This window comes from Ictidomys tridecemlineatus, chromosome 11 (genome assembly GCF_052094955.1).
Source record: "Ictidomys tridecemlineatus isolate mIctTri1 chromosome 11, mIctTri1.hap1, whole genome shotgun sequence".
Classification (NCBI taxonomy): Eukaryota; Metazoa; Chordata; class Mammalia; order Rodentia; family Sciuridae; genus Ictidomys; species Ictidomys tridecemlineatus.
The window spans coordinates 9792977-9820216 of record NC_135487.1 but is presented as its reverse complement, the minus strand read 5'-3'; the positions used below and the strand labels follow the sequence as shown (position 1 = coordinate 9820216).

The 27240-nt window shown below is 64.3% G+C and overlaps 1 protein-coding gene and 1 long non-coding RNA gene across 12 annotated transcripts in view; one reads left to right on the top strand and one right to left on the bottom strand.

Annotated features, from left to right (window-relative positions):
- The window catches only part of Kazn (kazrin, periplakin interacting protein), an 892501-nt gene that overhangs the window by 36321 nt on the left and 828940 nt on the right, over positions 1-27240 (bottom strand). For all 5 annotated transcript variants that reach the window (XM_078025325.1, XM_078025324.1, XM_078025326.1 and 2 more), the window contains 5 exons: positions 14478-14614; positions 10347-10517; positions 5514-5703; positions 2846-2976; positions 98-148 (listed from right to left, as the gene is read on the bottom strand). In XM_078025325.1, the coding sequence (XP_077881451.1) occupies positions 98-148; positions 2846-2976; positions 5514-5703; positions 10347-10517; positions 14478-14614 (680 nt within the window). The remainder of the gene's footprint in view (positions 1-97; positions 149-2845; positions 2977-5513; positions 5704-10346; positions 10518-14477; positions 14615-27240) is intronic.
- LOC144367883 (uncharacterized) lies at positions 6824-12822 on the top strand. 7 transcript variants are annotated; one of them, XR_013427452.1, is made up of 5 exons: positions 6824-6919; positions 7172-9077; positions 10747-11166; positions 11295-11343; positions 11621-12822. It is a non-coding gene; the product is annotated as an uncharacterized LOC144367883 (long non-coding RNA). The 7 variants fall into 7 exon arrangements; XR_013427447.1 differs by having other exon boundaries at positions 11479-12822; XR_013427448.1 differs by having other exon boundaries at positions 7172-7929; positions 8179-9077; positions 10747-12822.

Sequence of the window (27240 nt, the reverse complement as noted above, 5' to 3'; positions counted from 1 at the left end):
GCCCCAGAATGGCCACAGGGACGATGGGCAGCCCGGGGAGGGAGGGGTGAGGTCAGGAGGGGATGTGGGGCACGCGGTGCCGGGAAGCCACGCCTACCTGTACAATAGGGTTGTGCAGGTTCTTCTGAACTGGGCCGGGACTGTCGCCCTGCAGCCAAAGGAGAAGAGGAGGATGAACTGGCAGGTTCAGATGACACACGGGGGCACAGGTGGCCCGTGGGGCCTTCCGTGGAAGAAGCCACCCCAGGGGCCACCTTGCCTCTGGAGTGGGGTGCCTGCCCCCACCTCCTGAAGCTGACGTTCCCAGATGGCTCACTACGGGGCCCAGCGTTCACCAAGTTGTGGACTGGGCAGAGGTCCTGGCCGGAGACCCTCTGTGCTCCCCAACTCTGGCCTCCTCCACCCCCAGCACCCTCTGACCAGCAAATCAGCCCCTCAAGGGCATCTATGTCCCCGGCCTGGCTGGTCCACTGTGTTTGAACCGGAGGTTGGTCCTACTGGGTGGTTTTCATAGAGAAACCTACTGTTGTAGGAAAGGCGTGATAACGAAGAATCGGGGGACAGACACCGACTCGGGAGACTAGGTCGCTGCCAGCTTCCCCCAGACAGGAATCTGTTATTTTGCAGAGGGGTGGGCGGGACTTGGCCCAGTCTACAGAATCAAGGAAAGGCCCCGACAGTCCAGCGTCACGGGCCCGATGACCGGCAGAGCTACACCTCCTACCAGGGACGGTCTGAGTCCCCCTGGTCCAGGGCTCCCGGGGGGGCAACCGCACACCTGGCCCCGAGCCTGGGCCCCTGAGCTCTACCCATGGGTCTGAGCTCCTCCTTGTTCCTAGGGAAGGGCAGGGGGACATTTCCACTGTCACCAGCCTCGCTCCAGGTGTATGTGGGGGGGGAGGGGACTTGTCACAGTCTGGATGTGCGAAAGCCTCTGCCGCATCGCAGACCCTCGCTGCCCTGCTGGGCCAGCAGATCATGTGCCCGGCCACGTCACTACGCGGGTCTTGACTTCGGCCATGAGGCCCACGAAGGAACAAGCGAGTGTCACTTGGGCCAGCGTCCATCAGCCTCCTCCAGGCTCTCGGTGTCGAGTCCCTGCCTCTGCTCTAAGTCAGTGGCCAGAGTGTGAGAGGACGAGGCGCTCCTTGGTCCTGTCTGCGTCCACGGCGTGTCAGGAGGCCTCAGAGAGCCCTCGGGGAGGGGACGTCCCGCAGTGCTTCTGCTGTCCAGTCCCCCCGGGTCCACCGTGGGAAGGTGCTGTCATGCAGGAGGTGACAGATGCTACGGGGTGGACCTGTGTGTGAGGACGGGGCTCTGGCTCCAGGCCTGGCAGCCCAGGGGCCAGAGATGGACGTCACAGGGCCCCGAGTGCCTGCTGTCTTTGCCTTGGTTCTGTCACTCAAGACAGCCTTTGTCACCAGGATTCTTTTCTGGGGACAAGAGGAGAACACATCCCAGCCCCACGCCCTGCCGCACGTGCTGCCCCGGCCCCGTCTCCAGGCCCAGCCAGCTTCGTTTCAGCTCCTGCTGTTTCTGAACGTGCTTTTCATTGCTGTTGTGGACGGGCAGCCTCCGTCCACCAGGACCACGCTCACGGGGGGAAGTCACTGGTTGCCATAAAGGACTTCCAACCACACCGCCTGCGCTTGCTTCTGAGCTCGATGGCCTCTCGGGCCAAGCTCCAGCCCCAGGGGACCGTCCCACCGTCAGCGGGCAGCGCCTCGTCTGTTGCCCGACGTGCCCGCCTCCTCTCCTCCTTGTGTTTTGTGGGTTAACAAAGCAGGTTTTGAAGAAGGCTTCCTGTGCATCTGGAGACTTCTCCCCACGGTCTCCGTCTTCGGGACAGGGAGGGGGCTTTCTGGGTCACAGACGTGTGAAGGAACCAAAATCCCCAGGGGTCTCCGCACCCTGACCCCCTGCGACGTGTTAGGGCCCCAGTGTGGCTTCTGGACATCCTAAGATGGCAGACCCCTCCGTCCACTCCTTCAGGCTCGGGAAAGTGCTGGGCCGGGCTGTGGTTCAAGTGTGCCCTCCAGGGTTCACCTGTCAGAAGCTTGGTCCCCAGTGTGGCCATGCGTGAGGTTGTGGCACCTTTAAGAGGTGGAGCCTAGTGAGAGTCTGTCTGTCTGAGCAAGACTGTCCCCTCCCTGCTATGGCTTCCTGCCTCATGACCCCGAGACCCTGGTCTCCCTCTTGCATGCGCTCCTGCCCACGATGCCATCCGCCATGATGTGATACAGATGGAGGAGCCGGAGGGGGGCTCCTTGCCAAAGCTGGCCCCAAGCTATGTGGATTTTCAAGCCTCCAAAACTGTGAGCCAAATCAACCTCTTTTCTTTATAAGTAACCCAGCCTCGGGTATTTTGTTATAGTCACAGAGAGCAGACCATCCCAGAGCCCATATGCCTGCCCCACCATCAAGAGATGGTTAGGGACTTGGGCCCAGGATCCCCCTCCAGAGGCAATACATGCTCAAACTATGAGAGGTTCAAAAACAAAAGCACCTAAATAGTCTGGCTCCATTCCTGGATGAAGGATGGTGCTCAGGGGAGCCGGGGTTCTGCAGAGCAAGACCTGGGAGGGAAGCCCTGGCCCCCGCGGGCCTACCCCGACGGCCCACCGCGAGGAATGCAGCTGCGCAGACCCTGCGACCCGGCCTGCCTTCCTCGGGGTTTTCCTCACCCTCCCGGACACCAGGAGCCAACGGGCCTCCTTCTGTCTCCCCACATCCACCACCGCGCGCCGCAGAGCTCCCTGCGGGGACGAGAGGAAACAGCGCTGTCCCCGCCCCTCCCGCGCGGGCAGGGCCCAGGCGCCCCGGTCCCCCCGGCGGCTGGCCTTACGTTGCAGAGGGAGTGCGTCCGGTGTCGCGGGGAGTTGATGTCGCTGGGCGTGGACGACCGGTCACCTTCCGCCGCCGACGCGTCCGAGATGACGGAAGGCTGCCGCGAGTGGCAGGGGCTCACCCTGACCGCTGGAAAGGAGGGCAGCTGTGAGTGGGCGCCGAGGCCAGGAAGGTGGGGTCTCGCCGGGCTCCTCCCTCTCCCACAGCCGCCAGCAAGTCTCTCCTGGACCGTCCCAGACCCAGTACCACCCCAATGGCTGCTCCACCCCACACCCCAGTCCTGGACCCGAGGCCCCCACCAAGTCCTCTCCCCCACCCCCACACATCACGACCAGGGCCCGGAACAGCCCCCCCCCACTTCCCTCCCACCCCAGAGGAACCACCGCCTCTCTGGGCTCCGGCCTCCCCCTGGGCCTCCCTGCCTCCACTCCTCTTCCTGCAGCCAGAGCCACAGGCATCTCCCCTCTGGTCTCTGAGCATCATGTGGGGAGACCCTGTCCCCCGGCAGCCTGGGCTCAGTGGCTTCCCTTTCACGGTTACTGTGTTCCAATCATGCTCTTCCAGCCTGGCCTGCGACTCCCTGTCTGCCTCCTGCCCCAGCCTCTGCAGATCCCGTTGCCTGTCAGTGTCCTGACAGCAACCACAGGAGTCCCCAGTCGTCACTTCCCCTGCAGCGTCTTTCCCCTGACACCCCTGTCTGGATGCCGATTCCAATCTGCAAGCATTCTAGGGGCTGGGGTCTTCACACGGACAGTGTGGGCTCCCAGAGCGCAGGCACCTGGGTCGCTCATCCTCATTCAATCCTAGAGCTCACGGTGCCTGGCACACAGTAGGTGCTCAATAAACAGTGGAGGCATGAAAGGCCCATCAGAAGCTACAGCCGGGAAGCCCTCCCAGGACCCCAGCAGCCTGCTCTCCTGTCTGCAGGGGCAGCACTGGGGGAGGGTTTCCTGTTAACACAGGTGCCTACTATGCGCTGCCCTTCCTGAAGACAGTCCCTGCCCCCAGGGACCCCTTCACAGATTAGCAGGGAGACGGGTGCTGGAGGTGCGTGAAAAGTCCTGCGCGTCACCTGTCACTCATGACCTGGCACACAGTAGGTGCTCAATAAACAGTGGAGGCATGAAAGGCCCATCAGAAGCTACAGCCGGGAAGCCCTCCCAGGACCCCAGCAGCCTGCTCTCCTGTCTGCAGGGGCAGCACTGGGGGAGGGTTTCCTGTTAACACAGGTGCCTACTATGCGCTGCCCTTCCTGAAGACAGTCCCTGCCCCCAGGGACCCCTTCACAGATTAGCAGGGAGACGGGTGCTGGAGGTGCGTGAAAAGTCCTGCGCGTCACCTGTCACTCATGATGACGACAATGTCCCTGCCGAGGACAGCAGCTCCTAGCTCCCCAGGCCCCTTCCAGGATTGTCATATGTCCCACCTTCACGACAACCCAGTGGGTGCAGACGTGGACACACACTGTGCACCACGGACCCGACACCCCTTCCATGTGGAAGCCGAGGACCTGGCCAAGGTCACGGTCAGGTCCCCGGGAAGCAGCAGGGAACAGGATTTGAACCCCACAGTGAACCCCGAGCCTGTGCCCCTCAACCGGGGACTCACCTGCCCTCACGGTAGGACGCAGGGCCCACGGCGCCTCCCCCACCAACCACCAGCCCCCGGGGGGCCGAGCCACGTCACTCCCACCAGCTCCAGAGGCCGGCGCTGCCCACAGCCTCCAGGGCGCACCCTGCCCACTGCACAGGGAGTCCCCGAGGGTCCCCGCTGCCAGCAGCTGTCTTTCCCAGCCTGTGCCTGTCACATAAGGGCAGCTGCTCAAGAGGGACAGAGCATGGAGACAGGCTCTTACAGGCACGCCATGGGAGGGTGACGAGGCACAGCCTCCCCCACGGGCAGTGGGCAGAGTCGCTGCCCAATGCCAGGCCCCTGCTGTGTCTGAGCCTGCCCCTGGCCTTCCCGCTGGCCCTGTGAGTGGCTGAGCTGTCAACCAGGGAGCTCTGCGGCCTCCGTCAGAGGACGCCTGTGTGACCAGGCCAGCCGGCAGGGATCTGTGTCCCCACACACAGGGAAGGGCTCAGGGCTGGGCGTGTGGCCCTGGCCGCCAACCAGACTCTTTCTTTGGAGCTGGATGTGGCTACAGGGAGAAGAGTCTCTCTTTCTCGGACGCCTGAGCTCTGGCGCCTTGAACAGTCACACCGTTTGCCCTCACACGCAGCGACCCAGGGAGGGACTCATCTAACTGGGAGTGTGACGGTTCAGACGGGCTAAAAATTAGGACCAGCCTGACAGCCTGATGGCGATTGGGCTACTTCTGAGATCTGGGATTTAAAGTCGGCTGGAAGAGCAAAGAGCGAAACACTTAACAACAAGCTACTCATTTTGTGTTTTGCCACTTTGCAGGAAGAGGAGCTCTAATAATGAGACTAAGTGCAAGTGGGCAGGGCCCCCAGATGGAAAGAAAGGGCCAGAGTCGGCTTTTGCTTGAACCTCTGGATCCAGCTATGCCTGCAGTCCACCTCTTGGCCTTTTGAGTGTCCAGAGCCAAGGGATCTCGGCCCGCCATCGTCCCAGGTTGTGATCAGAGACTGTCCCACCCACTGGGTATGGTGGCCTACTGGGAAGCCCCTGGGAGCCAGGCTGGGCCGCCGGGCAGGACTCACCTTGCCGGTCCGCAGGGTGGGGCGGGTGTGAGTGGTAGAGAGTCTGCTGGCTCTGGCGGATGGCCGCGGTCAGCGGGAGGTCCGCCTGCACCACCCACTCCTGGTTGCCGTTGAGCACCGTCTCGCCCGGCATGGCGAGTGAATGCCGCTTGGGGACGTCCTTGGTCAGCGTGGCTAAGGACTGCTTGGCCTGGAGAGAGAGTGGGAGACAGGACGGTGGGACCCTGGGGCCGCTGCCCGCTGTCACCACCACCAGGCTGACAGCCAGGAGCCTCTGAACCAGGGTGTCACCAGCCTGTGTTGAGCACCTGCGCCACGGGACCCTCACTGTGAGCTCCCTCTGGGGCCCCTGAGTGCCCACCAAGAGCAGAGGGTGGCCAGCAGGCGGAGAGCAAGGGGTCCAGGACACGCCCACCTCCTGTCCCCCAGGGCTGGCCAGTGTAAGACAATGGGGCTTCCATCCCCTCAGCACCCCCAAAGTCCCCTGCCACCGGCTCTGCACAGGGGTCACCCATGGCCGGCACCTCCTCCCCTGCAGGACCGCGGGGGGCTGGCCACTCCACCTGTGGGCAGGTCCCCTGGATCACAGGCCGTGGAGCCCTCAACATGGCCCCAGAGCGCGTGGATTGAGGGACTCCCCAGGAGGGCGCCTCTGGGACAGCCCGAGATCTGTCACCTCCCACGGCAAGGTGCGTGGGGCTCTATGGGGGGCGACCTCAAATTCTCTGGGGAGGGAACGGGCAGGCGTTCCGCCCGCACGGACGCACGTCCTCATCTGGACTGACCTCTGGCCACCTGGCCTGCCCCGCCCGTCCACTCCAGCAGTGGGATCCAGGAGGGCCCCTGGCTGCCCGTGCCCCATCTTGGTGGTGGAGAAACACGGCCCCCCACTCGGTCGCCAGGGGAAGCTCTCTGTCCCCACGCTGGGGCTCGACCCTTCTGCCTCCCGAGGAGGAAGGAGAAGGGTCATTCACACCAGGCCAGGGACACTGTCTGACCCCTGTCCCGGTCAACAGCGAGCAGCACGGAGGTGACGTCGGGATCACCCACGTCCTTCCCGGATGGGGACGACCACGCAGCTGGCAGGGCAGGCCGGAGGGTCTGCGGGCAGAGGCCACCCCATGTCCACTGCCCACCTTGTGGCACAAGGGCGCGGCCGGGCTGCAGAACGGCCCCGCGCCCTTGTGCCACAATGGACGATTCTACCCGGGGGGACGGTGGACCCTCAGGATGAGGCCAAGGCCGGGAACTGGCCCCGCAGAGGGCTGCTGGGAAGGCCAGGGAGGCAGTGGCCAGGGTCTGGGGGTGGAGCTTGAGGGACAGGCGGTGGCCTCAGAGCTGAGTGCTGGGGCGCGAAGCTCAGCCGCCCGCCTTCCCCCGGCCTGTGGCGAAGGTCGTTTTGACAGGTGAGGAAACTGAGGCACGGAGAGGTAGGAAGGGGTGGTCCACAGTGACGATGAGGAACCCCTGGCTCAGCCCCGGGGTGTCAGGATGGACGAGCTCAGGGAATGACGGCTCCGGTCGACTGAGCGTCTCCAGTGCCTGCCCCGATGCACCCAGCATCTGGGTCTCTGCACAAAGCCTGGGAGGAAGGTCTGTATGGCTTCCATTTCATACAGGAGGGAATGGGGCTCAGAGAGGTTCGTCTCTTGCCCAAGGTCACACAGCTGGAAAAGGACAGGCCTGAAGCTGGGCCTCTATCAGGCCTGAACCGCAGGCTCAGCCGTCACGGATGCTTGATTCTGGGAACAACATCTGACTCTGTGGGAGGCCGATTCTCAACTTGGGTGATTTCACTCTCTGGGGGGCAATTGGCAATGTCTGGAGAATTTTTTGGTCTCCAGACCAAGTGTGGCATGTGGTGGGTGGAGACGGGGTGGCGCTCAACATCCTGCAGCACAGGGGACACCTCACCACACAGCCACCTGGCCTGAGTGTCAACAGGGCGGTGGGAGGCCCTGCCCGGAGCCGTCATGGGACACAAGAGCTGCTCCCGGCTTTGGGGCACCGGGCAGGTGGGGGGCGAGTTCTCTGTGACCCGGGCTCCGGAGGAGGGAGAAGCACACACCTCTGGCTTCTCCCCGCTCCAGGACGTGTGAAGGCCGAGGCCTGGACACACTGGCCTGGGCACCCCCGAGGAGATGAGGCCCCGCCCCTCCCAGTGCCCTGCTTCCCGGCAGCCTCAGTGCCCGGGGCAGGGGGACTCTGTCTACCCAGCTCCGTGGCAGCGCCTCAGGGCCACTTATGGAATCACCCAGGACAGCGCCTGGTGGCCAAGCCAGGCCCGGTGTGAAACGAGATCAGAGAAACACTAAGGCACCACCAAAGCCCGGGGAGGCCCTGTGGACCTGGGCCCTGCCTCCTGGACTGGACACAGCTGCCCTGGGATCTGGCTGCTCCCCCGGAAATGCCACAGGTGCCTGTGAGGACTGTCCCTCTTCTCTGCTTCTGTGAGCAGGCTTCATGTTAGGGACCTGCACTGGCCTGCAGCCGCAGAGTGGGAACGTTTTCAAAAAGAGGGAAAAGCCCAGTGACAGGCTGGGTCCAAGAGGAGGCAGATCACCTCCAAGTGTCGTGAGAATCTGTGGATCTGGGCTCAGCATTTGGAGTCTGTCCCCCCTGGGCCTGCTGGCATGAAGTGACGTTTGTCTTCCTGCCCTCCCAGGGCTGCCTGCTGCTTCTTGACCAGCTCCCACATCAGCATCCCAGCCAAGGTGCCAAAGAGACCAAGATGGGGCATCTGGACACCGGGCCCGGAAGGGCTCCCCAGCCCCGAGGCGGCCTGGGCTTTGCCGACTTCTGAGCACACCCCCCACCTTCCCGGGATCCCGACTTCCAGGACACCCCGGGGCTTGGCCAGCCTGAGCTGCTTGGAGCTTGCAACCCGGGTCTGCTGGGGGCTGGGCCTGAGCAGGCGCCCTGGCTGTGAGGCTGCAGGTGGTGAGTGACAGGGGGCCCTGCAGGGGGGGGACATGCCCCAGCAACACCTGGCCCTGTGGCTCAGGTGAAGGCCCTCCCCCTCCCCCTGGGGGCCCTGTGGCTCAGGTGAAGGCCCTCCCCCTCCCCCTGGGGGCCTGGTTACAACAAACCCCTGCTGAGCCGCAGGGCCAGAGAGGGAGGTGCCTACGGGAGGCGGCAAGAGCCTGGGGCCCTGCCAGGGAGTGGCTGGGCCCAGGGAGCCCCTGAGCTGCCTTCCAGCCCACAAAGACCCAGGGTGCAGCCTCCTGGGTGCCTGAGGTGCCAAGGCCACAAGCCACACCTCTGCTGTCCCCCTGCAGGGCAGGGCAGGACCTGGGAGAACAGGGCGTCACTTGCACCTTCTTCCCGCAGCTTCTTCCTGGCCTGCATGCCCCTCACCACTAGGGGTCAGCACTGGACAAGGAGACCCAGGGGAGGTGCCAGGAGCCTGTGCGGCCTGTATTGCCTCATCCTGAAGCAAATGACTTATAGGAAACCATCACCCAACCAGGACCCTAAGCTGGTTGCCTTCCGTTATCCCACTGACATCCTCACCAGCGCCCCATGTTATCTCTACTTATGCTGATGATAGTGAGGCTCAGAGAGGTAAGGAAGCCTGCCAAGGTCACACAGCTAGGAGCAACAGGGGCAGACCGGAGCCCAGAACCCACAGCTATGACCTCACCCCAGCTGGTGCTGGCACTCAGCAGGAGGACGTGGCTGTTAGAGAGTCCTGTGGCCCCCTCCCAGGAGCCCCCGACAGCCTGCACCTGGCCACCAGCAGCCCTGGTGGCTTTCAAAGGCCCTTCTGGCCCCGTGCTCTGAGGATGTACCCAGCCACCTGGTGGGGAAGGCAGGGAGGGCAGGACCCCCACCTGGCCCAGCAACGGGAAGGCCCCCAAGCCCAGGTAGTGCTCAGGGGCAGGCAGCACGGAGGGCAGGGCTCGGGCCTGGGCGCCACGGCCAGCCTGGCCACTCTGCCCCCAGACCCCATGCCCTGGGCACCTTCTCAAACCACAAAATTTTCGGCATTATTTAAAGAGTTTGTTTTGGATTAGAAAAAAAATTTTTTTCCCCTTGATGACCCAAGATGATTTTGTTGCACACACATAAGACGGTCACAGACCAACACCATGTGCCAACCTGCCGCCCCGGGATGAGGGACGGTTTTGATGTATGCCCTGCCCCGGAGCTACTTACGAGTATCCGTGTTTTGTGTATGTATGAAATATGAAATGTTTTATATTTATTTATAAAGTATAGAAACTTAAATGTTTTATATTTGTATCTTATAAATAAATATATATATTATTTTATATTCATATCATAAATAATACATAAACTAAATATATATATATTTTTTAAATATTCATTTTTTAGGTGTAGATGGACAAATAAAATGACTTTATTTTTATGTGGTGCTGAGGCTCGAACCCAGGTCCCGCCCGTGCGAGGCGAGCGCTCTACTGCTGAGCCACAACCCCAGCCCCGAAATATTCATTTTGAACCAAGAAAAATAACAAAAAGATACTGTTTCTAGCAGTGGCCAGGGGTAAGGAAGAGTCTTCCAAGCCCCGCCCCCTGGAAGGCAGCCCCGCCCCCTGGAAGGCAGCCCGCCCCCTGGAAGGCAGCCCGCCCCCTGGAAGGCAGCCCCGCCCCCTGGAAGGCAGCCCCGCCCCCTGGAAGGCAGCCCCGCCCCCTGGAAGGCAGCCCCGCCCCCTGGAAGGCAGCCCCGCCCCCTGGGCCAGGTGGTCCTGGGGGAAGCTCTAGGGGCTGCGGCCCTGGGCCCCTCCCTCTGCCAAGGCCACTCCACTGGCCTGGGCTGCGGGTCCATCACTCCCCCCTGCAACACCCGCCCCAGGTGGCAGGACTCACCATGGCCAGCTCGGCCTCCAGCTCCTTCATCCGGTTGTCCTTGAGGTCCAGCTGGGAGCGCAGGGCGGCGGCGTGGTCCGTGGCCTCCTTGGCCTGGCGCCGCAGCTCCCACTTCTCTCGCTCCAGCAGGTCCTTCTCCTTGGCCAGGGCCTTGACCGCGTCCTCGCTCTCCTGGGGGTGGGGGAGCCAGAGAGGGCGGGGCAGGTCACCACCGGGGTGGAGCACTCCTGGACCCTGGACGCAGAGGGGGCTGGACCCTGGACAGACAGAGAAGTGGGGAGGCCCTGGCAGGAGGCCAGCCCAGCTCTGCTGTGGGGAAGTGCCGGGTTCGAATGTTCCACCGAGTAGCTGGGAGACTGGGGCGCGTCCCTGGGAGATGCTCAGTATTTTTTTTTTTCAGTGAATGAAGGACTAAACGAATAAATGAGAAAATATCTGCCCTGGGAGGTGGTCTCCCTCACCGGGTCTGGGCTTCCCATCGGTAAGAGGCGGTCACAGCTGCTGAGGCGCAGACAGGCCGACCCCCCCCCAGCTGTCTGTACTGAAGGCAAAGCCTCTGCGTGGCCCAGGCTCCCCTGGGGCCAGTCCCCAGCCAGCCAGCCCTCAGGCAAAGCCAGCAGCAGGAGCAGCTGCCCCAAGCGGGCTCTGACCTGTTGGCCAGGGCACTTTGGGGACAGTAGGTGTCCTTGAGAGGGGGAGCTGGACCACTACCCTGCTGCCAAGTCCACAGCAAAGCCAGGTGTCCATGTAGCCGGGCCACGGACAGCTGCCCCCTGCTGCCCTGCCTGACAGCCTGCGTGGAAGGCCTGGCTCCCAGATGGTGAGCATCGAGGCGACAGGGAGGAACTGGCCTTTCTCTGGCTGTCACAGAATAGCTGGGGCCCAGCCAAACCCTGGCTCTGCGGTCACCGCCGCACGTCACCTCTGTCTCGGTTTCCCCACCCTCAGGTACTTCGGGATGTTCCCAGGAGGCTGCTCTGCGTGGAGATCAGCAGAGGTGGGCATGAGGCAGGCCAGGCCCCTCCTGACCACCATGGGAGAGGGCAGCTTCTTGTTTTGGGGTAGCAAGAATTGAACCCAGGGGCCCTCGACCGCTGAGCCACTCCCCAGCCCCTTTTGGTGTTTTATTTAGAGACGGGGTCTCGCCGAGCGGCCGAGCACCTCACTTTTGCTGAGGCTGGCTTTGAACTCACGATCCTCCTGCCTCAGCCTCCGGAGCCTCTGGGCCTGCAGGCGTGCACCACCGCGCCCAGCTCCAACCTGTTCTTCTTCAGATCTGATGCGCGGATGCCACCAGCAGGCAGGCAGCAGACAGAGCCCTGCCCTGCAGAGAGGGTGCCAAAAAGACTGCCCGAGTGTGGAGCTCAACAGCTGGGCTAAAGAACTGTCCCTGAGAAACCCCTGGTGCTCAAGTGACTGCCTAGGAATATCGCTGAATTAGGAGGAGACCCACTAGGACCCTCAGGGCCGTTTTTATCTCCATCTCTTTGCTGGTCCCACTGGTCATGAGCTGACTGAGGGCAGTAAGTGACTCAAAGTGCTTTCAAGACCGGGACCCCCACCTCCAGGACGGAGATCCCTGGCAGGGGGCGGGGGGCAGGCGCACGCAGCAGGGACTTTCATGGAGCCTCTGCACAGGGTTCCGGGTGCTCTGCTCCCTTCAAACCTCACACCCATCCGCGAGGCAGGGGCTGACATTAACCTGTTTCACAGACAAGAAAACTGAGGCCCAGGGAAATAAAACCAGGTCTCAGTCCCCGCTGGTAACTGAGGTGAAAACAAGGGGACCGGACGGGGTCGGGGCGGCCAGAATTCACAGAGCAGGATTTGTCCAGACCGTGAGGGTCCCGGAGGGGAGGCTGGGTGGGGGGGTCCTCCCCGGCTGCCAGGGCAGGATGGGAGAAGGCAGAGGGAGGGGCCGCAGGGGACAAGGTTGGCTGGGGACACGATGGCATTTGGAGGATGGAGGCCTGTTTCCAACGTGACCTCATCACCACGGTCACCCTGTGTCCATCCCGGGCCTGGCCGCCTGGCCTATCGTGAGAACCTCCCCAGCTGGACTTGTGGAGAGTCCCCAAGTCCCCCCTCGGCGGTGCTCTGGGACAGGGCGTGTGCAGCTGTCTCACATGTTGCAATCCTGGGAACTTCCCAGGCAGACAAGGGCCCTGGTTCTCAGCAGCCTGTGCCTGTGCTGTCCCTGCCTCCCACAGACCCTGGGCTGCGTCCTGCCCCTCCCTGGCTGAGCCTGCAGGGCTCCCCGGGAGCCCGGTCCCCATAGGAGGCCGAGTGGTGCCGGCCAGGATGGACCTGCGGGCCTCTAATCCTGTCCCCAGGGACATTTATTTTGCAAATAAAGAGGCATGATTTTGGGGTTGGGTCATGGCTCAGAGGTGGAGTGCTTGCCTAGTATGTGTGAGGGTTCGATTCCCAGCACCACACAAAAATAAATAAAGGTGCATCCGCAACTAAAAACACATATATATATTTTTAAAAAAAGAAAAAAGATGCATGATTTTTGGGTAACCAGATGCAAGACCTTGGAAGAGGCCGGACAGAACCAGGACCTGTAGCCTCAGCATCTTCAAAAGCCCACGTGGCTTGGCCTGGTCACATGGCCCCACAGAGCCTCAGTCCTCCCACCTGTAAAACAGGGTCAGGCCCCCGGGGGACTAAAGGTCGTCCTAATGCTGCCGCCTGCAGATGGGCGGGAGCTGGGGAGTGAGCCTCCTGGGAACAGGATCCAGGCTGATGTAAAAAGCTGGGTGTTTTCCAAGCTCCATTTTTCTGAATGAACCTGAAGGGGATCGACTGGGAAGCCAGCTCATGAGCGTGACACCCGGGGCCCAGGTGGGGCCGCTGTAAGCTGCTGGCTGGGGGCGGGGGTCGCACCTGTGGTTCTGTGGAAGGCAAGGTCCCTCCGGGGCTCTTCTTGCCAAAAAAGGGCAAAATCACAGGCGTGGACCTCACGTGTCATTAAATGACACAGTGACCATCTGCTCTTGGGCTCTTAAGCTCCAAGGCCACTGCTCAGGGGATGTCCGTGGCCTTTCTCCAGGACCCCGCAGGTGGCACGAGCCCTTCCCTGGTTCATCTGAACAGTTTTGTCGCATGGGGACCTGGGGCATTCAGCATGGACGGGTGCTGGCAGCGGTGACCCAGCCGGCAGGGGAGGGGACAGCACTGGGGACGTGGAAGCTGCGGGAGCAGCCACGAGTTCTCTGGGACAGTTTTCATCATGGGGATAAAGTGATGTGCACGCCCCGGAGGTGACCGTGAGTGTCACTGGGGAAGACCAGAGTGCACGTGGGGACAAAGCCTGGGGACATTCGGCTTTTCCACTACAGCTCAGAGGCATCGGTCCTTGACGGGACCCATCCAGCTGGCCTGCCACCAACAACTGTGCAGGGACTTGCCGAGGCACCTTCCACCTCCGCCTTCAGCCTGGTGCACACTGTGGTCACAGCCAACCCCCCACCCAGGGACTCCTGTACCTGGGAGCAGTTTCCCTGCCCCGAGCACCAGAAGGTTCACTCGCTCCCTGCAGAAAAGCGGCTTAGCCGCGGCCTGATCCTCAGTCTCACCATCCTATTGGCACCCTGGTGCTGCCCAGACCACGCAGATACTTGCTGCACCAAATCCCTCAGTGACCTGACCCACCAACTCCTACTCATCCCACAGAGCCCAACTCATAGGTCGCCTCCTCGGGGAAGCCTTCCAAGCCTCCCTCCCTGCAGGCAGGATTCTTGCTGTCTCCCAGGTGCTGGGGTCTTTCTCCTCACTCTTTATGTTAGTTCTAAGAGGCAGAGCCCCCAGGGACGGAGTGCTTATTATGGGCTGGCTGGGCGCTGTGCTGAGCGCTTGGCGTGTACTACCCAGAGACCTGCACTCTCTGCAGATGAGGAAACTGACGGTCTAAGAGGGTCCATGGGATGCCCCAGGGCACACACATGGGGGTGGGGATCTGAAGCAGCTGGACTCACTGTCCAGGCGACACGGGCCTGCCACCAGGGGCTCAGCTGGTCTCCTCTGAGCGCCCAGAACCGGCTGCGCACACAGGAGCCTCCCACCCGTGCTCTGGGGTTGGAGAGGCAGCGCGTGCACCCGACAGAGAGGGGCGCGGAGGGCCCTGACCTTGCGGTGCTGCTCGTAGTTGCGGATGAAGTCGCGCAGCTGCTCCTCGCGGCTCTCGAGCGTGGCGTACAGCTGCTGCATCTGGCTCACCAGGTCCGTCTTCTCACCCTTCAGGCGCTTGCGGTCGGCTTTCATGGCTGAGGACAGAGAAGCGCGTTAGCTCCCGACCCTGGGGCTCCGCGGCGCGCCTCTAATGGAAGAGAAACCGGGCTGGGACGTGCAAGCTCTCTCGGGCTCCACCCACTGCGTCCCCAGGGTGTGACCAGGCCCTCTCTGCCCAACTCCTCCCCACCGGGACTGCGTGACCCAGGCAGGGGCCAGGCCTTGTTGAGGCCTTTCCCAGCCCAGAAAGCAGAAGGGCCCCCCAGGGCCACTTTGAGCCCACCCAAGGGACTCAGCTCTGCCCAAGTGTCCCCCATCCACTCTGGGTGTCCCCTCGGCAGAAGAGCTTGATTAAAACCTTGTAAGACAAGACACCGACGTAGGGACAAAACAGATGAACTGGGGTCATCAACACGGAAACCTGCGCTTCAGAGAACCCTGTCCACAAAACCAGAGACGGCGGGGGCGGGGGAATGTCTGCCAGCCCTTGGTCTGATTAGGGATTTAGTCTGCAACATGTAAATAGCGCTCACGACTCAATAATAAAAAGACAACCCACTTAAAGTACAATATGAACAGAGTTCCCCAAGAAGTGGCCAACGAGGACATGAAAAGGCGTTTGATGTCGTTAGTTATCTGGGAAATGCAAACCAAAGGCATAGTGGAGAGCGAGCACCGCTTCACTGGAAGGGCTGCGATTAAAGACAGTAACAAGCGTTGGCGAGGACTCGGGTGAACCGAACCCTCACTGCGGCCGGCCGTGTCGAGGGGGACGCTTTGGAGAACAGTCAGGCGGTTCCTCAAGATCAAACAAGTCACCACATGACCCGGAAATCGCACCCCTTGGCGCGCAGCACCCAAGAGCAACGCGAACACACGTCCAGGCAAGAGCGCGTCTGCGGCGGCGTCTTCAAGAAACTAAACAGGCGGAACGACCCCACCCCAGGGATGATGGATGGACAGCACCAGGGAGCGCCAACCGTGAACCGCGGCTCCAGGAAGGACCCACCTGCCGCCTATTGCCATGTGGGGGGCTTGAAAACATCATGCCGATGGAGAGAAGCCTGTCCCCAAAGGCCACAAGGCATGTGACGCCATTTACACAAAATGTCCCAAGAAGGGACTCTAGGGAGACAGAAGGGAAACCATCTGGGGCCCTGGCCCGGGCCACGGGTGACGCTGAAGGTCCTGGCAGTCCCCTCCCATTGGTCCTGCTGGATGTAAATCCTGTGAAGCTGCTGAACTCGAGCGGCGTGGACACCTTAAACTGTAGGACACAGGGACCAGATGGCGGACAGCAGACTCAGACACGTGTCCCTGCTCTGCAGGGCAGTGACTCTGTTCCCTCCCTTCAGCACGGTCACCTCTCCCCAGGCCCGTAGGGCAAGGAGGGGCTTCCGAGGCTAACTGTGGAGGTGGTGGGAGTGGGCGGTGAATTCCTGGGCTCTGGAAGCTTCCAGCCTGAGCTGGCCCAGAGTGGGTAAGTCATTTGCCTGAAGCACCACAGCCACATCTGACCCTAAGGCCCACACACCTGACCCGACATTCTGCTGCAGAGAGGTCCTCCAAATCTGAGGGTCCTGGCCCTGTGGCTAGCAGATGGCCTTGACTCGGGGCAGACAACGGCTGTGCTCTTCCCCGGACTTGCAGACCCTCTGTACACAGGACAAGGCAGACCCCGAGCTCCAGCCCAGCGTCCACAGAGGCCGATGTCCTTCTGGCCCTGGGCCCTCTCATCCTCCTGCCCAGGTAGAGCAGGTGGGGGGAGGGGGTCTGGGTGGACTTCTGAATTCCAGCTTTGAGCTGCCACTGCCCCAGCGGGGCCTGTCCTCCTGTGGCCAGCTGGGCTCAGCCTCGTCACCAGGGCTGGAACCCCGACCTGCCCGCTGGGACGGCAGGCCTGCAGGGGAGGACGCCTGGCCTCACTTCCCCAGGCAGAGGTGGCCCCAGGCGGGCTCTGTGCCCTGTGCCTAACACCTTGCACCCCCACACTGGGGACCCTGCTGCAGGCAAAGACGGACCCCGGTCAGGGGGCATCCTGTAGAGGAGACCATCCTGTGGAAGGGCCACGGGGCACCTGCCCCCTGAGGCTCCCATGAGAGGGGGTGGCCGGGCTTCTGACCGGGAGACCAGGGCTGACCCCTAGGCAGCCAGAGCCTGGGGTTCAGCTGTTGCCTGGGGCTGGGGCTGGCTGGGCCCAGAGGGTGGGCAGGAGGAGCAGGAGGCACTGGAGTCCAGGAGAGGGCTCCGATGGCCCCTCCTGCCCAGGGGAGCAGCTGCCCCGGGGCAGGTGGCACAGGCCCCTCTGGGGGTTCGCCTGAGTCTTGCAGCTGGAGGGTAGGGAGCCAGCCTCCGCCCCACGGTTAGAAATCAAACCCCTGGGGCTCCCGCGTGCCCCGTCACAGATGGCTCTGGATGACAGCCAGACTCTGGAGTCACTCTCGGCCACGGAGGTTTGGGAAGGGGTTCCCTGCTGCCCCCAACCGCGGCCTTCCTCGGCCTTTCCTGTCTTTGAGGGTGACGGGAGCCTCCTGCTGGCTGCAGGGACCGCTGTTGCTGCACCCTGGGCCACCTGTCCAGCAGTGGTGTGTGTGTGTGTGTCTGTGCATGGACGTGTGGGCCACCTTCGCAGCGGGGCAGGGGCTGTGCCTGCCCCATCTGACCTGGGGCTCCCTTAGCCAGGGCTGGCCCTGCACCTTCACATTAGTGGCTCTTCCTCAGGAGGAGGGTGAGCCGGAGCTCTCCCCAAAAACTTTAGCTGAGCATCTACTGTGCGCCAGCTCCATGTTCGCTGCTGTGAGGACGGGGGTGCTCCCACACGTCTCCTCCCTTCCGGTGGCTGGAGATAGGCAGAGGAGACGTGGCCGGCTCCAGTGTCCGTCCACCCTTCGTGTGCCACGGGAACTCCTGGGGCAAGGCCACATCCTGCCCAAACAACTGCCCAAGTTCCCCTGCAGCTACAGGGGCACATGTCACATCTCTGGTCATGAAGATGTACCCAGACGTCCCCTGGGAAGTCCAGTTCCTTCCAAGCCTTCTTGGGAGCACGGGATGGGAGACACGCTGAGAGCGGAGCCGGGGGAAGACAGAGGAGCCTGCACCCCCGACGGCACCCCCTGACCAGGAGAAGCAGCCCCACTGTGTGGGCGGCCTGCACCCCCATAACTGGCACCCCAGGGCAGGCTGTGCAGGGGCGGCCACACCCCGGGGCTCCTCCCAGGCGCGCTCCTGGAGGACCTGTGTGCCCCGTGCTGAGGACCCAGCTGCATCCTGGGGAATGAACCTCGAGGACGCTCAGCCTAAGAGCCAGGAGGCACCGGTCACCCGGTCACCACCGCGCAGGCCAGGGAGCCCGGCCCCCGCTGAAGCACACACAGCCGCCCGCAGTCGCGTGGCCTGCCCCTAGCACAGCCTCTCCACCGGTGCCCTGTGGGCTCCCCCGAGGACGGCACAGGGAGCAGCCGGGGCCCCGGGACCCCTGCGCTGGCTCCAAGCTGGAAAGCTCCAGCGGTGACCCCACAGAGGGGGCTCCGGGTGGGCACTGGCTCCAGACGCCTCTCACCGTCAGCCCCAAGTGACAACTTCAGATCTGTGCACACAGCTGTGAGAAGGGCTCGGTGGCTCTTCCGTGTCACAGCTGACCGTCTCCTTCCCACCTGTTGTAACGTCCTCTGGAGGCTCTCCAGGCCAGCGGGCGGGGGTCTGGGCAGGTCTCCCGACACAGCCACAACCGCCCCGGTCCGTGGGCCTCACCGTCATCACGCATCACCCAGGCGGGTCCCTTTCCGCGTGAGGCCATGGAGCGGGTGACATGGAGCCCAGGGGGACCTGCAGGATCATGGAAGGAACCAGCCCGGCTCCCGGGAACCTGGAGCTCCGTCCAACTCAGAGGCGGGTAGCACGCGTGAGGGACGAGGTGGACCACCCCCGGCCCCCAGGTGACCGCTCTCTTCTCTGGAATGTCACTATCCTCCAGTGTCCAAGGTGGGCCTCTCCACAGCAGCCCCGTCCTCCTCCCTGGCGGAGGACGCCACAGCCCCTCAGCTAGGGGACGTGACCCCAGCACCAGTCCTGCACCAGCACCTGTGACGCTCAGGGTCAGCGGTCAAGGGAGAGGACAGGTCCCCTACCCTGGGCTCCCCCAGGACAGAGCAGACCTTGGCCTCTGCGCCCCGGGAAGGGAGGCCGCGGCCCACACGGGGAGGAGCAGTGAATCCTGGCTTTGGGGTTCCCGGAGCCGGGGGCCTGCAGGAGGCCTTGTCCTCACCCACTGCGGTGGCACCGAGGGACCCCGTGACGTCCTCGTCTCGCCTCTCCCTGAGCCTGAGGTACTGAGACGATTCCCGCGTGGTGACTGAGGAAGGGCCCGCACCGTGCCACGTCCCCTGACTTTTCATCACTCAAACCTCACCATCCCCTTATGAAGCCACCCGCGGTAGGAGGGGGGCGGTGGCCTGGGACAGAGGAGGGACCTGGGCCAAGTGGTGCGAACGGCAGCGGCTGCCAGGCCCCGCCCTCCTCACCCGCTACCCTGCGGCCTCCAGAATCACCAACCCCAAGGCCACCCCCACAGCGTGGCCGGTGACCACACACTTGTCCCCATGGGCCCTGAAGGACTCTGTGCCATGGGTGGGATGCACCTGCCCCACGGAGGAGCAATCAGGGGCTCGGGGGTGGACCTGCTCACCAAGGCCACGGAGCAGAAGCAGGTCCTGGGCCCAGACCCGGGAGGTCCGGCCTTGAGGGCCCCCCTCGCCCGCCCTGCTGTGTAGGCACGTGGCTGTAGGCAGTGGCCGGCCGTGGCCACCGTGACCCAGCATGCAGCCGGGAACGAGGTGCTCTGACAAGATGCCACTCCTGCGGCCACCCGACCCCCCGAGAGGCTTGACGGGGTGTCATTAATGGTGGTCCTGTGTTCTGTGCACCCCACTGCCCGTGCTGCTGGGAACCTGTGTACCCGCGTGTACCCGCGTGGGCCGCAGCTCTCAGGAACCCTCCCTGGCCACCCATTCCCCAGGCAGCACGTCAGGTCCCATTCCAGGCCACCACCAGGCTTCCCACCAGCGTGAGCTCAGGAGACTGTGGGCCTGGACGTTCCACGCAGGGTCCTTGTTCAACTTCCCGGCCTGGGGGTCCCCCGCAAACCTGAGTTCAGAGGTGGGAAGGCAGGTGAATGGCAGCCCATGCAGGACGATCCCAGCCGTGGCCAGCAGGGGACGCCCTTTCTTCTCCGGCCGACACTGCTGACCAGTCCTGCTTTCAGCCTCTACGTAGACCAGGGGTGGGCAGGCAGCGGGGCAGAGGGCACACGGGATCCAGCTCGACTTCCCCTTACAGTTGAGGAAACTGAGGCCCGAGGGGCAGGGAGAACGGCGGACGTCACTCAGCAGCCCGCCGGCCACACGGCTGGGGGTCTGCTCAAGTTTAACTAAGCCTCGGTTTCCTCATCTGCAGGCGGCCACTGAGGGTCTCGTCCTTCCTGCGCATAGGGGACAGGCTGTCTGGCCTTCAGTGAACTGTGGGGCGCAGGCCGTGGGCATCTGGGGAGAAGAGAGCCCCAGGAAGTCAGGGCCTGGGTCGGGAGCCCTGGCCGGCAGCCTCTCCGCCCCTGTGAGCTGGAGGGACCGAGCCCCGGCAGGTGGCCCTCCAGCCTCCTCGGCTGTGAGGCAGCACAGACCCAGCTCCACCTTGTAAGGTGCAGGTGACAGAGGACAGCGCGGAGCTCGGTGGAGGCAGCAGGCGCTCAGTCAGCTTCTCTCCCTGGCGTCCCCCCTGCCACTTCCAGGCCAGACCCCAGGGGACGCAGGGGACAGTTCAGCTCTCTAAGAGAGCCCGGGCTGGGGGAGGCCCCAGGGCGGGAGGGGGAGGGCAGAACCTGCAGCAGCAAGGGGCCCACGGGTCTGTGGTCCTGGCTGGCGCTGGTGGCTGCCTTCCGGAGGTTGGAGTCCCCTGGCTCCCGCAGGGTGAGCCTGGCTCTGCCCCATCCTGTGGCACTCAGGTGACGAGGGCCACTGGGCCTGGGCACGGGGCAGCTAAGGAGAACGCCCCCCTGAGCCAGGCCCGGCCAGAGACGCCCCCTGGCTGGTGTGGACGCCAGGGACAATGTACCTCCCCTCTTGTCACCTTGAATGAGCAGAGGGCCACACAGCCAGATGGCAGGCAGGCCTGGCTGCCCACCCCAGCACTTGGGCGCTCAGGCCCAGGGACTTGACAGATGCCCCACAGTCCTCTCTCAGTGTGCCCCCTACAAAGCCAGCCCCAGACCTCCCCAACCTGCTGCCCGGGCAGGACAGGACGTATCCAAGCAGGTCCTTGTTTCCCAGTCCTCGGGCCGCGGCAGACATGGCCAATCCACCAGGCCCTCTGGGAACCCGGCTGTTGATTAAGGATGTCTGCTGTGGCACCAGAGGCCAACGGGTCCGGGCGGCTCAGAGAGTGAGGCAGATGCCCCAGCGGCAGGTCAGGGCTGGCATGTGGGAGAAGTGCTCCGGGACCCCTGTCTGGGTCAACACTGTGCCGACGACATCACGCTCCGTGGGACCTAGACCGACTCTGGAAGCCACAGAGCCAGCAGTGATTAACTGTCCACCGGGGGAAACCAGACATCTGCACCAGTGACAGGGGACAAGGGACTCCATGCAGCGTGACGCCCCTTGACAGGTCGAGGGAAGTGCTGGGTGGGCCTCACGTGTCTCTGTCCACTCGCTCTCGACTGGCCGTCCGGGCTCCCGCAGGGCAGGGAGCGGCCCGTCCTGCCCGCCGTGGCTGGAGTTGGCCAAGGCCTCCTCACTGGCAACGGCGCTTTAGAGAATCCGTCCCAAGGAAACCCTAGTGTCTGTTGCACTCTCTTCCCTTTGTTTGGAGACTGAAGCCCCCTTTGTTCATCTCCAGAGCCCCCTGGGCCATCGAGGTCTCTGCATTTGCACGTGACCTCCGTGGGTCCCCAGAGTCCTGCAGCTCTGGCCTGTTCATCAGAAATCCCTCCTCGCCCCCCCCCCCCGACAGGCCTCGCCCGCTTTCCTTCCTCCCATCCTCTGGACCGTTCTGCCGCCCCCCACCCCATAGTCCCCTGTCCCCATGGGCGTAGGCTCCACTGGCACAGGGCCACCTCCTCCCCTCGGCCTGCCTGGCTCCCCTGTTCCGTGGTGTGCCCTCTCCTGGGCTGTGCTGGCTGCTGACCTCTAGGCCCTGGAGGCACCAGTCCCCGAGCTGCCCCTTCGGTCATTTCGTCACTGGGCCCTGCGACCCCGTACTTCACCCACCTCACGCTGGGGCCGGCCTGGCCAGCGCCCTGCCAGGGCCGGGTGTGTTTTCCACACCAACCCCCCCGCCTGTGTGCACCCCACGGCATCTGGGGCCACGCGTGTCCCACAGCACGTCCCTGACCAGCCCCCAACCCTCCTCACGTGCTCCACTCTCCCTCACGGGGGTCTCAGCCTTCCAGGGCACTGGTCCCGGACTCTGGAACCTTCCTGGACCCCCTTCCCTAAACCCAGCTCGCCAGCAAGCCCCGCCAGAGTCTGGCCACCCTCACCGCCCTGGCCACTCCGCTGGCCTCTGGCATCACCGTCCCACACTGGGCCGCGCGGTAGCCCCAAGGGGCCTCCTGGACCTAACTGGAGCCGAGCAGCGGCCCCTTCACGTGACAGTCGGGCCACGGGGCTTCTCCCCTCAGGGCTGCGCCGACCCCTCCAGAGGCCCACGGGCCCCCCGTCACGGCCCCTGCGCCTCTCTGGCCTCGTCTCCTCTGCGGGGCCCACGCTGGCTCCCTGATGCCCGGAGGGCACTGTCCCGGCTGAGGACACTTGTGCCAGCTGCTCCCTCTGCCTGAAGCCCCTCCCCCCCTCCCCGCCCCCACCCTCCTAATCCCAGTCCCACTCTGCTCTTCTCGGGCGCCCTGCGCCTCCCACCTGGCCGCCTGGCCACTGACCTTCTGTTTGCTGTACCAGCCGGGCCTCCAGAGCGCCTCCTCTCCCCCGATGAATCCTGGCTCCCTGACCCCCACCCAGCTCCTGCCATGACCTGGGGCACACAGAGTCCAAGGCCCACCTGCCCACGACCACCTGCCCAGCCCACCTGCCCATGACCATCTGCCCACGGCCCACAGCCCACCTGCCCATGGCCACAGCCCACCTGCCCATGACCAACTGCCACGACCACCTGCCCACGGCCCACCTGCCCATGACCACCTGCCCAGCCCACCTGCCCACGGCCCACCTGCCCATGACCACCTGCCCACGGCCCACCTGCTCATGACCACCTGCCCATGACCACCTGCCCAGCCCACCTGCCCACGGCCCACCTGCCCATGACCACCTGCCCAGCCCACCTGCCCACAGCCCACCTGCTCATGACCACCTGCCCATGACCACCTGCCCAGCCCACCTGCCCAGCCCACCTGCCCACGGCCCACCTGCCCATGACCACCTGCCCACGGCCCACCTGCTCATGACCACCTGCCCATGACCACCTGCCCACGGCCCACCTGCCCATGACCACCCGCCCATGGCCACAGCCCACCTGCCCATGACCATCTGCCACGACCACCTGCCCATGACCACCTGCTCACGGCCCACCTGCCACAGCCCACCTGCCCATGACCACCTGCCCATGACCACCTGCCCACGGCCCACCTGCCCATGACCACCTGCCACGGCCCACAGCCCACCTGCCCATGACCACCTGCCACAGCCCACCTACCCATGACCACCTGCCCACAGCCCACAGCCCACCTGCCTATGACCACCTGCCCAGCCCACCTGCCTATGACCATCTGCCCACGGCCCACCTGCCCATGACCACCTGCCCAGCCCACCTGCCCCAGCTCACCTGCCCATGACCACCTGCCCAGCCCACCTGCCCACGGCCCACCTGCCCACGGCCCACCTGCTCATGACCACCTCCCATGACCACCTGCCCAGCCCACCTGCCCACGGCCCACCTGCCCAGCCCACCTGCCCACGGCCCACCTGCTCATGACCACCTGCCCATGACCACCTGCCCAGCCCACTTGCCCACGGCCCACCTGCCCAGCCCACCTGCCCACGGCCCACCTGCCCATGACCACCTGCCCACGGCCCACCTGCTCATGACCACCTGCCCATGACCACCTGCCCAGCCCACCTGCCCACGGCCCACCTGCCCATGACCACCTGCCCAGCCCACCTGCCCACGGCCCACCTGCTCATGACCACCTGCCCATGACCACCTGCCCAGCCCACCTGCCCACGGCTCACCTGCCCACGGCCCACCTGCCCATGACCACCTGCCCACGGCCCACCTGCTCATGACCACCTGCCCATGACCACCTGCCCAGCCCACCTGCCCACGGCCCACCTGCCCATGACCACCTGCCCAGCCCACCTGCCCATGACCACCTGCCCAGCCCACCTGCCCACGGCCCACCTGCTCATGACCACCTGCCCATGACCACCTGCCCAGCCCACCTGCCCACGGCCCACCTGCCCAGCCCACCTGCCCACGGCCCACCTGCCCACGGCCCACCTGCTCATGACCACCTGCCCATGACCACCTGCCCAGCCCACCTGCCCATGACCACCTGCCCAGCCCACCTGCCCACGGCCCACCTGCCCATGACCACCTGCCCATGACCACCTGCCCACGGCCCACCTGCCCACGGCCCACCTGCCCATGACCACCCGCCCATGGCCACAGCCCACCTGCCCATGACCATTTGCCACGACCACCTGCCCACGGCCCACCTGCCCATGACCACCTGCTCACGGCCCACCTGCATGACCACCTGCCACGGCCCACAGCCCACCTGCCCATGACCACCTGCCCATGACCACCTGCCCATGACCACCTGCCACAGCCCACCTGCCCATGACCACCTGCCCACGGCCCACCTGCCCATGACCACCTGCCACGGCCCACAGCCCACCTGCCCATGACCACCTGCCCATGACCACCTGCCCATGACCACCTGCCACAGCCCACCTACCCATGACCACCTGCCCATGACCACCTGCCCACTGCCCACGGCCCACAGCCCACCTGCCTATGACCACCTGCCCAGCCCACCTGCCTATGACCATCTGCCCATGGCCCACCTGCCCATGACCACCTGCCCAGCCCACCTGCCTATGACCATCTGCCCACGGCCCACCTGCCCATGACCACCTGCCACAGCCCACCTGCCCCAGCTCACCTGCCCATGACCACCTGCCCACAGCCCACCTGCCCACGGCCCACCTACCCATGACCACCTGCCCATGACCACCTGCCCACTGCCCACGGCCCACAGCCACCCAGGGGCCTCGCACCAGTGGCCTGGACAGACGGATGCTCAGGACCTCCCAGCCTTCCAGACGCGCCTAGAAGCCTCTGGAAAGCTGGGCCTGGGCCTGGCCTGTCAGAGCCGGGAGCTGGCACGGATCCTGGCCCGTGGCAGGAAAAGGAAGAGGCGCAGGGAGACGCTCAGGCTCGGGGGGTGCGAGGCTCAGGATTCCCAGCATGCCCGCCCTCCCCACGCCCCACGCAGAGCAGGCCACTGCCCGCAGGGCCAGCTGTCTCCGACCCAGTGCCCCACATCCTGACGGTTCCGGAGAATTCCGAGCCCCACGTCCCTATTCCTTTGAATTCCTGAAATGCCGCTTTAGTTTCTCCGTGTTGGCCATCGCGTCTGCGGGCCACAGGTGGGTGCCCCTGACCTGGGCAGGCGTCTGTGGAGGCCTGGGGACACCCGGGCTGAGGGCTGGGTGCTGCAGAGACCTGGGCAGGAAGCCTGCCCCACCACTGGCCGGTCGTGTGTCCCTGGGTGAGACCCCTGACCCCTGTGTGTGACAGGGGAAGACAGCGTCCTCCTCATCCTACCCTGGGGACGGGACCTGAGCGCAGAAGCTCCCAGCTGCCAGGGGACACTTCCCACCTGAGGTGAGGCTGTGAGACCCCCTGGACGCTCGCTGCCCGGGAGCCTGGCCATCTGGGGAGAGGACGCTGTAGGCCACTCAGCCACTGGGCAAGCCTCGGCCTCGTGTGGGGGCCCAGGGCCCAGGACCCCCAGGGGCAACAGGTTTTAGCTGGGAAGGGCTGGCCAGTCCCCAGTGGACACGGGGAGAGAACCGGGGGCAGCAGGGCAGAGGGATCTGTGGGCACTGCCACCCACCCGGGGCTCACCTGGAGGACAGCCCCCTCCAGTCCCCTGGGAGCCGAGCACCAGCAGCAGGGAAATGGGTGGGGCGGGCGGGAGGTTTTGTTTTCCAGCCTCTGAAGGAGAATCCAGGAAAAGTCCTCCTTCCTCCAAATCGACACTAAAAATAGTGGCCGTGGCCAGGCCGGAACACACTCCCTAGGCTTGGGGGAGGGGTGCTTCTGGAAACAGCTCCACCGGCCACAGGCCTCACACCCACACCATGACGACTGTTTTTAAAGGCTCACGGGGGTGTGTAAGGTCAGTCTCAGGCAAGACTGATGGCTCTGGCTCCGTCCTGAGAGAGGAAGAGGGGACGTGCAGCAGGGGACAACCAGAGGACTGGGAGGTGGGTCACCGGGGTGCAAGCTGGAATGCTGTGTGGCTTTGGGAACTCATGTCCCTCTCTGTGCTTTGTAGAAGAAGCTGCTCTGGGTGCTGAGTGACGTGGAGACTGGTCCCACCAGCTCTGTCCACCCAAGGGCCTTCAAGTTTCAGTGCAGGTGACAGCCTGGTGGCTGGTCAGTTTCTTCCCAGGCGAGTTCAGAAGAGAGGACAGGCAGTGGAGAGCAGGGTCCAGAGGGCAGAGCCTGGAGCCAGACTTCTGGCCTCAAATCCCAGTCCCCACGCACAAGCTGTAGGACCCAGTGCCAATCACGTCAGGCCAGTCTGTGTCCGCAGGGGAGGGACGGGGTTCCCGCCCAGGTATGCGTCCTGTGAGCAGGCACCGTGTCCCGTCACCCAGCAGCCTGCAGCAGCTGCGAGGCTCCAGCAGGAACCCAGACGTGCTCCCGAGACGCGGCCACGGCCAGCCCCGGCACCCGGTGGACCTCAGGGCCCAGGAGAATGAGGGAGGGTGAGAGTCACGAGGAAAGGCCCCATAGACGGACCGCCATGCTCCTGGGCCGACGTGGAGGTGAGGTGCTGCCGGCGAACCACCTGGGCGGGCAGCAGGAGGCTGTGCCCCGAGGGGACAGTGCCAGGGGCACAGGAGGCTCGACTCCCGGATCTGGTGCTGGTCACCCCGGTGGGGTCAGCCTGTGAAAATCTGAGACGCAGGCCCGAGACCTGCGCTGTCCCACAGTAGGTGACCCTTCAGCAAAGAAGAACTGCGCTCGCCCAGCAGGGTGTCCCCGGAACAGCGTCCAGCGTGAGGACAGCCCAGGGCTCCCAGCTCTACGGTGCAGGTGTGTTGAGGGCCTGGGCAGCTCCAGCTGTGGGCACATGTCCTCCTACCGACCGACCCTCGGGCCTCCTGGGACTCGGGGGACAGGGGCTCCGTCCTCTGTTGAGGTCCAGCTCTGTCCTGCATGGGCCCTGGCAACGTGGTCCGGTGGCCCTGTGGGCAGCGGTGAAGAGGGTTCCCAGGAAGGACGGGTGGGGGCTGGCAGGGGGTGTCAGTGGGGCCTCCATGGCGATGGTGACGGTGACGATGGCGACGGTGACGATGGCCATCACGGCGCAGGGGGTATTTCCCCAGAGCCGCGCCTGGCTCAGGTATCGGTCTCC